General features: G+C 38.2%; 1 protein-coding gene across 11 annotated transcripts in view; it reads right to left on the reverse strand.

Annotated features, from left to right (window-relative positions):
* The window catches only part of SEMA5A (semaphorin 5A), a 446,528-nt gene that overhangs the window by 288,333 nt on the left and 145,965 nt on the right, over positions 1 to 12,230 (reverse strand). For all 11 annotated transcript variants that reach the window (XM_075416809.1, XM_075416808.1, XM_075416805.1 and 8 more), the window contains exon 5: positions 765 to 810. In XM_075416809.1, coding sequence (XP_075272924.1) covers positions 765 to 810 — 46 coding nt within the window. The remainder of the gene's footprint in view (positions 1 to 764; positions 811 to 12,230) is intronic.

The raw sequence follows: 12,230 nt of genomic DNA on the forward strand, positions 1-12,230 counted from the left end.
AAAACAACTCCTAGAGTCGAGAACACAAGAATGATGAAGGTCAGAAAAGATGCCAAGGTTGAAAATAATGAAAGAGAAAACCAACAAAACCTAAGCAAAGAACACCACTTCAAAGACTGAGGGAAGATGAGATTGCTGGTATATGTAAGTCAGATGACATTCAGGGTAAAATAAATTGATCAGCAGTTCTCACTTACCTTTCTATGAAGCCTAACTGCCTTTAAAAGGCTTTGTTTCATCTTCCAAGCTCTAACAAGTTTTAAGCAATAGATAGCTGCCTTACATACAAAACAAAGATTCTGATACCTGTATTCACACTGTATTTCTTCCTTGAAAATCTGCTGATCATTTGCCTAATTTAACTTTAGCAAGCATGAATGAAATTTTTTATTTATCATTATTTAAATAACACCTTTTCTCTACAGTAACAGTAAATTCCGAATACAGAAGCTGCACAATAATAACTTGGAACATTTTTCTAAGAGAGCATGATCCTCCTTCCAAGCTTCCACTTTTTATAGATCCAGTCTAACAAAATCACAGCAGAGAGTAAGGTAATATCAGGTCTGTACGGCCTGGGACAAAGGCTAATCTGGAATTAAAATGGATAATGTGACTTACATAATACGGGGCCGCAAAGACGACAAAAACAGATGCATATTTATCTGCAGTTATCAAGCTTATGAATATCTTTATTATCTGCTATAAAGCTTCTGTTTACCTACATCATGCAGAGGAACTAAGAAAACAAACACAAAACATACCTGTATTAGAGAGAGATCCTCAAGCTGCAACCTGAAGAGGTAGTTTCTGGGGTTAAAAAAAAAGTAGATAAAAATTAATTGTTACTAGTGTTTAAGTAAAAAAAATGTTACTAGTGTTTAAATTAAAACATAATTAATGAATATAAGACAGGAAAAAATTTAAAAGTGACTGGTAGTCAGGGCTAAATTCTTTCAGGGGCTGTCTTAACATACAGCCCTTTAAGCTAAGGACTAAGTCAATTTTTAACACAGATTTTCAGTTTGAAGGACTAGCTGCATATGAATAAAGTAGATATTTATACTGCATACATGTAGATCTGAGTCATTGCTCCAGTCTTCCTTTAGAATCAGTGGGAAAAAATACTCAGTGCTTTGACAGATTTGTGTGACCAGTCAGTGTTAGATGCCTAAATAAGAGGACAGGCAGATTAAAGCTGTCCATTTCTCTCCACAATGATGGGAACCTTATGCAACTGGCTCTGTTGGGAACCTTATGCAACTAGCTCAGCCACAGATACATGAAGTTTAAAGTAAAGGATCCTGTTTATAATAGAGTGTCTATAGAAGCCACAGAGTTTTCACCATGCTGACTGAAGTCCTGTCACACCCAGTCTAATTTCTTTGAAACCCAAGGATTTTTTTTTCCATGTACAGTAGGAGCTGCATACGAACCAAGCACATTTTTCAAAAGCTCACACTTTCATTGTAAAACGATTTCTTGCTCCACTTTCTTTCTACAGCAATATCACTGCACCTACAGAACTTGGGAGCAGTTCAGGCAAACCACAAACAAGACGCAACGCAAAGGCACTGCTTGAAGCCTGGTGAAATGCTGGGTTAGGATACTCAGAAAGGTGAGCATGCCCCACTGACCAAAACCACTTCCTTCAGCATGTACTGGTCCAATATTTGGGTGCTATCACAACTCCTCCCAACTTACTGTGTCTATCTAGTTAGTGCAGCTGTCTTGTTACACCTGTTCTGATGAGCCAGCTGTGTCAGCAGCACACATGATATCAGCCCACAACCCTCACAAAAATGAGCAAACACCACACCATCTTTGAACTGATTTCAGCACTTCCTTCTCCAGTACAGATTCTCTTTCATTCTAGGTCTGCAATAAGGCTCTTCCACACTCTGCATCCATATTCCTCCTGCCCGATTTTTTTTCTTTTCTTCTTACTGTATTCACACCTCTTTCTTCTTTTCATTGTCTTTTTTTAACTACATTTTCACACATATAATATTCTTTAGTCCTCTTCCACTTAATTTTTACCTTATTTAAAGCAATTCTGATTTTCCTATGCCACTACAGAGTGATTATGTTTTACAAATAAAAACAAAAATGAAGAAATTAGAGAGATTAATATAAATTACTTCAATTTTAATTTATTCATAAAAATCTGTAACATTAAATTCTAAAATTTCAACAAAATCACTGAAAGTAATGAAAAATCCAGAGATAAGCAAATTTGCATTTTAAATATTTGCCATATTCACAGATTATCCGTAATATTACACCCATACAACTGGTAGAATTATAATCCAAATTAAAATTAGAGATAAAATTTGAGGTAATAATTCTAATTCTTTCCAAAGAGGTATTAGGCATTGCTAATGGGCACAGATGGTCAGCACCAGTAGTTTACATCTCTTAATTTTTTAAATGAGCCAGTGAGGGGGAGGGGGGGCAGGACTAGGAATATTGCTAAAAGGAGTTACACAAAATGAAGAAGCAGACTATTAAGGGCAAGAATTGAAAAGAAATTAAAATAAAGACAGAATATTTCTTATTAGCACAGATAAATAGTCACAAAGAAAAATCTAAAACACATGGGTTTGAGTCATGCAGAGACCTGAAGCGGGCAAACAAAGAAAATGATACATTGCAGGACAATGCTTACACAAAGCTTCATCCACAAGCTATATGCAAGTTGACTTGAAAGACTTTCACTGAAACGTCAGGAAGCACATAGTCTTTCTAACCCATCTACATTCTCTCTGTAAGGACACAAAATACTTTCGTACCTCCAAAATGCCTTGCTTAGAAATATTCAGCAGGGAACATAAATACTCGGACGGCTCCTCATCTTATTGCATATAAGCTTCCACCAGCCATCCCTGATTGTGCTTCTTTCACTCCAGCTATCAAAGTTAAAGAAATGTGCAACTTCTCTGCTGTTGCAAATCTTTTTTTTTCCACTTACAGGAGCAGAACATCTTTTTTCTTCCATAGAAATTGAACTGCATCCTTAGCAAGTATAAACTGTTTTCGTAACTCGGTTGTATCAGACTCACAGGAGTGGCACATAAATGCCTCATCTCACTCTACAAATAAACGCAGTCTCTGTTGCAGAACATACGAGCAGAGAGTCTGGTCTCACACTCTCAGTTTTCGGGTCAGTACTTAGCACAGTGTCATATCAATCTCTATGCATACTTCATCTTGAGATATCTACTGAAGATTTATCACTGTGGCATTTTAGGACAGAATACTGAATTATTAATGTCTTTTTATGGTCTTTCATCTTGACATCATTTCACCATATTAAAAAGCAAGCTATTGTCCCAAACTGTAAAAATTCTAAATGAATAAATACATAAATACAGTGTCATCCTGAAGAAAAACAGAGGCTGAAAGTTGTTGGGTTTTTTTAACCTAGAAAATGAGATTTATATCTCATGCAGTAGAGCACAAAACTTCTACCCATTAATATACCCATTGTGGAATTCGAAATATTGAGCCTGTAAGTGTTAGAGAGACTAAAATGTCTATATTCCTGTGAATGAGCCAAGAGCCAGAGCTAATTAGTGTATATTTTTCAGCTTCCTGTGGTTGCCAACAACAATTAAAATATTATTTTCAGCTTCACGAAGCCAGCAGAAAGAAAATGGAAGAAGAAAAGCAATGTGCAAGACATTGTAAAAGCATCATGCCTTTGCAACATAGAGGTAAAGTGGGCAAATGGACAGCAGAGCGTGACTGTGCCTACATGAATAATGCTAAGACAAGTGGCAAACTAGAACTCAGAGAGCAATCAGAGCCACTCCTACCTAAATGTGTCCACTTCAGTAAAACTTGCAGGACTAAGTTTAGCTCTACAACAGTTCAAACATTCTAAGGCATTCACCTCTAATATGCAAGAACTCATTCAAAAAGAACATATATAAGAAGAATCTAAAAAAAAAAAAGTGTGACAGTAAAAAAACACACTGGAAATATGATATCAATAAATCTGGCAGTCCAAAGATAAAGTCAGTGCCAATTTTCATGACGTGCAGAGTCACTATGCTGCTCACAAGATAGGTGACAATACTTTTTTCTATATGTTATTGAGATCATGCCCTGGATTGCCATTTTTCAACCTCTGTTTGGCTTTATTCTACTGAATTTGTGTTATGAAGGCAACAAAAGTTGTGAAATAAAAATGACCAAGTACTTTTCTGAAGCATAGATACAGACCTCTTAGTACCTAGGCCTGCCTCTTGTCCAAATGCAATGGTAATAAAAGTAAGACATATACAACTTTACATGCTGTAATGAAACTGATTTGACACTGGCGGTAATTGGTAAATTTGTTTCCATTTGGTGCTTAATGAATGAGGAAATCAAATACGCTACATAAATCTGCAAGCAGAAGAACACTGTAATGAGAAGAAAACACTACTAACTCTGAGGTAAAGCAGCATCTTATATTCCTTCAGATAGCCAGAAAGCAACACACATTTTGGTCTACTTACACAGAACTGAACAACTTTTCTAGCCTATGATAAGTAAAACCAGTTAATCAAGAGCCTACTCAAACTCAGTGGCACAGACTTCCACCAGTATCAGTGGGAACCGAACAAAGCACCACAAAAACCATGCTCCAGTGACCTCCTTCAGGACAACGTATTTCAGACTATTGCAATGAATATATTCAGTACGACTACAGATGAAAGCATACAACTAATCTGTTGTATTTTCCTAAACAAGTCCATATCAAAAACCAACTAAAACCCCATAAAGTTTCAAAAGTATAGCATATTAGCAATGGTTGTTAAATCCAGCATTTTACCTTTTCTTTGTGAAATGGCAAGGTATAAGATGTGAACACAACAAGAAATACTGTTGCATTAAACACAGACACAAATTAGAAGAACATTAAGGTGGCACACAGAGCTTAGGAAAACATACTATAGACTAAGGTTTTGAAAAACTCATATTTATGACAGCAAAAAAACCATTCCCATCCCAAGCCCCTATACGCATCTGCCTGAAAGCCTGAATCAATAAATAGCGGCTGCAGCAAACTCAGAAACTCAAGGCATGACCAGACATGCTGCCAAATCTCCTGGAAATAAAACAGTAAAAGATTCCTTCCTGTGCACTTCTTTCAAGAAACTATTTCACATGAAAGAAGAAAAATTTATTCAATTTACTGGAAGGAAAAAAAATTAAGACTGAAAATGAAAAGCACAAGCTCTGTAAGAATGAACTATTAAGGAAAAAGTCACAATTCCACAATCAAGATGGGAACATGTTCGGTAAAAGCCAATTCTACTTCTGCAGTGTAGTAAAACCAGCAATTGGAAATAAAACATAAAAAAGAAAAAGAAATAAGAATCGGAGGAAAGGACATAATCAATATAAATAAAAATTTATGATGTAGAAAATTCATTTGGTTATATTCAGATATAATACAAAAAATGCATGAAAAAGCTAAAGATGATACATTGGAAATAAAAAAACCCCTAAGCAACGTGGTCTAGTTGAACTATTATATGAAAATGATCAAATTACAATAATGAAAAGCAGAACAGTCACTAAGCAATTTTTTATCTGCATTTTGAAGGAAACAGAATTCTTAGCAAAAGAGAATAATGAAATAAGTAGCTTACTGATAAATGCTAAAGTTGTGAAAACAGCATATACACAGAGATAAATATTTTCCAATTAGCAAGTCAGGCTAATTCAACCTAAAAATTATGGTGAAGTGATCTTTGGTGGTCTTATTGATCTTTTCTAATAATTTCTAAAATTACAGGTGTTCCTGAGGAATGAAAGACTAACTATTTTTTATTAATATTCAAACAGGCAAAAAGGAAGACTCAGCTGATCATAGGCTGACCAGTGAGACACTGACCTTGGTAAACAGAATAACAAAAATACTAGTGGAAAGAATCACATTATAAACTAAATTAATCCACTCAAAGGCCCTGTAAAATCTGATTTACTTCTCTGATGGTTGCTCCTCAGGATTAGCGAGTCTTACTACATTCACTTCTCTGTGGCTCCACATACAGCCTCGGCAGTGACTAGGCAACCTAGAAGTAGCACTCCCGCACAGCTGTCCAACAACAGCTGGACACCACTTCTACACATTTCCCATCACAGACTTCTTGAGGAAAAGCAGAAAGGCACCAGTGGCCTCTCCCTGCAGCTCTGCAGCTCGCTCTCCTCCTGAAGTCTCATCATGTCATGTCATCTCAGACAGGCATTACTGTCTTCTCCTGTCAGCCCCTGCTTCTCACACACAGCACCCAGGTTCCCGAGCTGGAGAAGGCCTCGTAATATTTGTCACCTGTGCACCTCTGACGCCTGAAGACTAAGGCTTTTTCAAGTAGTATGCTTTAATCCAGGTAAGTTTGTGAGCTGAGCTTACTCAGCTATTACTTTAGTAAGTTGTTGTTGGGTTCAACTTTATCCTGAAATATCACCTCAACCAAAACATTAACCCTGTATTTTGAAACTGTGGCTGACCACATCTTCAACAATTTTTAATGCTGCAATGCATATCTCAAAGTACATGCCCCCAGTTTCTCTATTTTGGCAGATATGACAAAAGCTGTAAAGCACCCATCCACATAAACAGCCATGCAAATCCTATGTCATCTTGTTACCATTTCATTGTTCAACATATTAATCTTCGGTTTCTTTTCAAGATTTAGAATTAAATTTAAATTTTGCTGTTATATCTCCTCCAAAAAACAATAATAGGACTGACCTTAAATAAATATAGAAATTTTAGGCAGTTCACACTTATTGTGGCCTCCTTTCCTACAGTAATCAGCTTTGGCAACTGAATGTTGCTTGAGCTGGGTTTTTTTGGGTGGGAGGGTGGGGAGAGAAGGTAGAGAGTCTACAGTAACCAAAGTTTGGGCTTTTTTTTTTTCATTATTTTATTAAGAAACTGCAACAACAAAATGATCAAAAGTTATGTAAGTGATCCCTCTAATGCTGAAGTACTTAAAGGAAGGAGACACTGAACTCAAATGGGCACCATTTTCAAAGGCAGCCTTGAATTTCCTTCCTGTAATCGTGCTGTAGTTCTCTGGTAGAACCGATGGTTTCCAACAGAGCTCTGCCCTTCGGTGGAAGCTTGCTCTACGCAGGAAATTCAGAAGCAGGTTGCATTCCAAGGTAAGCACATGATGTCAACACATCTCTGTATAAAATGCAGTCTTGCTCCCATCAAATTTTGAGAGGTGGTGGTCACGTACACAGTATGCATGATCATACTGTTAAATTTTCTGACTGCACTCTCAGAACAAGGACTGAGGCCCACATGCCTACCTGGCACCCGAGCAGCCCTCTCACAAGATGAGTGCAGCAACTCAAGCGCATCCACAAGGCCACTGCAGTAACTCCTGCAACGCACCAGTATTTCAGGGGCAGGGAAGAGTCCTTCACAGACCAGACCGCTGCTCCTACTTCTCTAGGGCTTCTTCTATATCATGGTTACCAGCTTCTGGCCAGCCAGCAGCTCCCTGCCCTTCATTCCAGCATCATAAAGGCACCAAGTAGAGAAGTTCAGCAAGTGCCAATCTGCTCGTGATGTAGGACAGAAACTGCACGTTTGGACTAACGTTCATCGCTGAAGAAAGGAGCAGCTAACAGACAGGAGAACACAGCCTAAACAGGAACCAAGAGCAGGCATAAGTTGCCATATTCTTCAGCAGGACATGTACTACTACTAGCACAGATCAAATGTGCACACACTAAGTCATGACCTCAATTAAAGACAGGTACCTTCAGAAAACCACTCATCTGATGTAATTTCTAAAGATGGCTTACACTGAAACAGCAGGGTTCTCTGCCAAAGAAGTTCCATTTACCTCTGCCATTTCTCTTTTCATCTTACCCAGAGTCAACTCCAGGGCTTCTCTGATGATGCATCATGTTAGTTCCACCAATTAAATCAGCACAAGAAAACAAGTAATTTTTGTGGGCTTAGTGAATTGACTAGTGTTACTCTGCATTCAGACTATTACCACAGCAGGTGCAAAGGAGGAGAAAACAGCATAGTGGAATAAGGCATGAGCAGGAGATGTACAAAGCATTAGCTTTTAAAAATATTTAGGAACCCGTTAGCAAGGTAGGAAGGAGAAGCAGTAGGGGGAGGAAGATCTTCCTCTTTCTGCAGCAGCAGGGTGGTAATTTCTCTTAGATTTAACATTAAACCATACCTCAGATTAGAACAGATCAATCAATGGAAGGACAGACATCGATTACCCTGAACCAAGTGTTAAATGAGCGATAAAACCTAGATGGGTGTTCAAAGAATATAGCACTAATTCCTAGTGCCTGTATATTCTCCCAACATGTAGCGCTCAGAGCATCTCATTAACAAGAAGCTCTCAGATTCTCCTGCTGGGAGCAGACAACAGCAAGAAGCAAACCTGTACAGTTATATATTCCTTTGCTACAGATTCTTAAACCACTGCTAATGAATCCTCTGATTTGCTTTTCTGTTATTATGGCAAGTAGTGGTAATGGTTCAAATTAACATTCCCAAACACATATCTAATTAAGTGTAAAGGCATACTGTTACAGTCCTTCATCAGCGAGATAAGGAGTGACTGAGGCAATAAGTCACCTCCAAGCAAGTTATAATCCTCAAAGCAAGTTTAATTAACTTGTAGAATAACATACAGGAGAAAGCCACCATATTAGGATGCTCCACGTAAAAAATAATGTAAGATATGTCTAAATATGTATAATCCAATAAAAAAAAAAAAGGTTGAATAGCTTTGAGACCCATTTCTGTTAAGAAACTATATAATTTTAAAGTATAGCCAAACTAGCCCAACTTGAATTGTACAAAACAAATTACCACATCTTAACAATTAACTCCAGCTATGCTTCTAACAGTTCATGATTTCAAGCACAAGAAGATTGGGAAGAGGAGGATTACCTCATTTTTCCTTTAGACAAACAAGTTTATACTGACATAGTTCTCACATGGCCAGAATAAAACCATTAAGAAAAAAAAAACAAAAAAAAGTCACACAAAAAAAGAGAAAAAAGAATGGATTAAAAGGGAAGTGTGACTAGTTATTTCGAACTTCTACATTTTGCCCTAACCTACTGGGTGTGAGACATGCTTCTAGTTGACTCTTGTTTTACAAAAATTGCTGGAACATTTTTAACAATTTTGATTTTATAAAAACTAGAGCTGTTAAATGTTTAGTGCATTGTCACATAACAAGGAGGAAAAAAGGCAATGCACAATTTGCCAGGGCAATTCAGACACTGCTATAACCTCCCCCTGAGCTGGTATCTTCCCCTCTCAGCTGACCTTTCCAGGAGGGAAACAAAGAAAACGCTGCAGGAGATACGGCAAAGCACTTCCACATAGGAATAGGAGGCAAGGTTATTTTCAGGGAAATCCATGACTTTCTATGCTTACTGGCATTTCAAAATATAGAAATCATTATCATATTTGATTAGACGCTAAGTCAGTCCACTAAATAACACACAGAGAAATATTAATCTGAATATTTTATCAGGATTTATCAGAATAATATAAACAAGCAGCTCTCATTTCTTTGAGCTTACTGAGGAGCTAATGTTCTAAGACTAATGCTTCACTGATGCCACTTAATTATAAAAGTAAATTCTGCCTTGCCATATGGCTTTTTTTCAAGAAAACAAATGAATTCCCTAGAAGGTTTCAGACTGCAACAGAACTCATTAGTTTTTATCTGCCAGGTCACATGTGATGTTAAGAACAACGCCTGGGGCCAATTTTAAAGATACAGTTTCATGGGAACATAGCTACATTGCCCTGTCTCAAAAGCCAATGGTCTTCATAACGTACTAACAACTGGTTTACGTTCATACTCAACTCTCTCTGTAGAGTGTTTCGCATCAATCTATTTTCTTTTTTTTCTTCCATTTTACAGAAATGTATAATCTCCTACAATTTAGCACATATCTATTAAGAAAAAAGTTCCTTTTACATTAAACCTAGGCCCAATTGACGTAACACTGAAAAACCTGTCACATTCTTCAACTGCATATTTTAAACCCAGCAACCATAATAAAAATCATTCTTCTTCCCTTAATTCAGCTTCATAAATTGAACTGTAATCTTCGCTTGTCTTCACTATGCACTTTGGGCTGTTCGATCAAAGTCAGGCAAGACAAATCTCTCCCCCTGCCTTTTCCCCTGTCTGTCCCCACCCCCTCTACCTCACTGCCCTGTTTCTCAAAGCTATCTAAATGAACTTTTCTACACAGGCAACTTGTGCAAAAATGTCCCAGGCAAGCAGGACAACTGTGAGGTTGTTACTGAGATCCAGGCTAACTCATCAGTCATTTGTGAAGATACTCCTCGTCCCCTGAAGCCCTGGCCAGTAGCACACATAGATGTCCTTTTGCACAGCAGATTGACAGAAGACCAAATGACACTGTTTTAAAACAAAAGTATTACAACTTCTACACTTCAGATCCAATATGTGCTTTTAAGCAGGCCTGTTATACTGGAAGGTGTTAATGATTGTCAAGTGACTGACACAAAGACAAGAGCAAGCCTCATTAAATTTCAAAGTTGTGCTAACTCCTTTTACAATTAAAACAGGAGGTATAATTGAACCTCTACTGTATAGCAATATTCAGAAACTAAAGCAGTCGCTACTAAAAGAACTGGACTTCACAGTAGGAAACATGAGTGTGACCTAAGAAGTAAAGACACTCCCCACAGCTGAAGTTCAGGATCTGTGAGGAATGTGAAAGGTGATCAACAAAACAGACTGCAGTTACTTGTTTCTATTACATTCAGAGAAACATGACTGTGTGCACTTTAGAAATCAGTCAGACTGAGCCAAAACCAAACTTTAAGACAGAAATTCTTCATTATGAGGGTGGTGAAGCACTGGCACAGGTTGCCCAGAGAAGATGTGGATGCCCCCTCCCTGGAAGTGTTCAAGGTCAGGTTGGATGCGGCTTTGAGCAACCTGGTGTAGCGGAAGATGTCCCTGCTCATGGCAGGGGGGTTGGAACTAGATCACAGAATCGTAGGTTGGAAAAGACCTCCAAGACCATCAAGTCCAACCATCCGCCCAACAATACCGTGCCTACTAAACCATATCCTGAAGTGCCACATCTACATGTTTTTTGAACACCTCCAAGGATGGGGACTCAACCACCTCCCTGGGCAGCCTGTTCCAATGTCTGACCACTCTTTCAGCAAAGAAATTTTTCCTAATATCTAATCTAAACCTCCCCTGACACAACTTGAGGCCATTGCTTCTCGTCCTATCACTAAGGTACCTTTAAGGTCCTATCTTTAACGTCCCTTCCAACCCAAACCATTCTCTGATGCTACGATTCATTGGGATCAGGACCCTCTCTCCCTGATGGGGATGGTGGGAGGGGAAAGGCAGAAGGTGGCTCCAAATCTTACGCAACCCCCCATGACAATGGAAATACCACTGCCAGGGTGGACTGGATGATTAAAGTGAAGGTGTGTGCTAGTACTGGAGTAGCAACATTCATAGATCACTGCAGATGGTGTAAGGAAACTGAAACAAGGCTGGGAGTCTCCGAATTAACCAACTCAAGACCTGTAGGAGAACTGGACGTTTTGCAAAACAAAATAAAATATCAACCAGAGATTTCTCACAAAAACTGGAAGACAGCTGTTGGGGGAGTGGGAGGCTGAGTTAAAATTGTAAAATATCAATTTGGACAGTAATTGCCTTCCCAGTCATTGCCTGCTATGACAAATACTACAGAATAACGTCCCTTTCACATATTTAGAGATCTCTATCATAAAAATATTTTTGTTCTTGTTTTGTTCGCACTGGTAAAATGTGACAAAACTCATTGTTTCTTGACCAAATTACCCATAGCTAATTTAAACTGATTTGATTTTCCGCCAACACTACTGTGTAGTTCATAAAAGCTATTTCCTTTCCCAGATGTACTTGCTGGCGGATTTATGGGTAGGCACTGTGCACACACTCTACCTTTGTTTTCCTGCCCTACAATTCCAACCCTTTTCATTTGCCTTTAGCAGCCCTTCCCTACATCTCTAATTTTGATTAACCTTGTTTAAGCATATATAAACAGTAATACACACCACTGCAGTTTAAAGTCTCCAAGGACCTTGTGCAACAATATCAATAGTTCTCCGTCACTACAGGAGACACCTTTCGAGGCATCATGGGAACATATCTGTCTTTTTACATAGCTGCATG

Source organism: Opisthocomus hoazin, chromosome 3 (assembly GCF_030867145.1).
Source record: "Opisthocomus hoazin isolate bOpiHoa1 chromosome 3, bOpiHoa1.hap1, whole genome shotgun sequence".
Lineage (NCBI taxonomy): Eukaryota > Metazoa > Chordata > Aves > Opisthocomiformes > Opisthocomidae > Opisthocomus > Opisthocomus hoazin.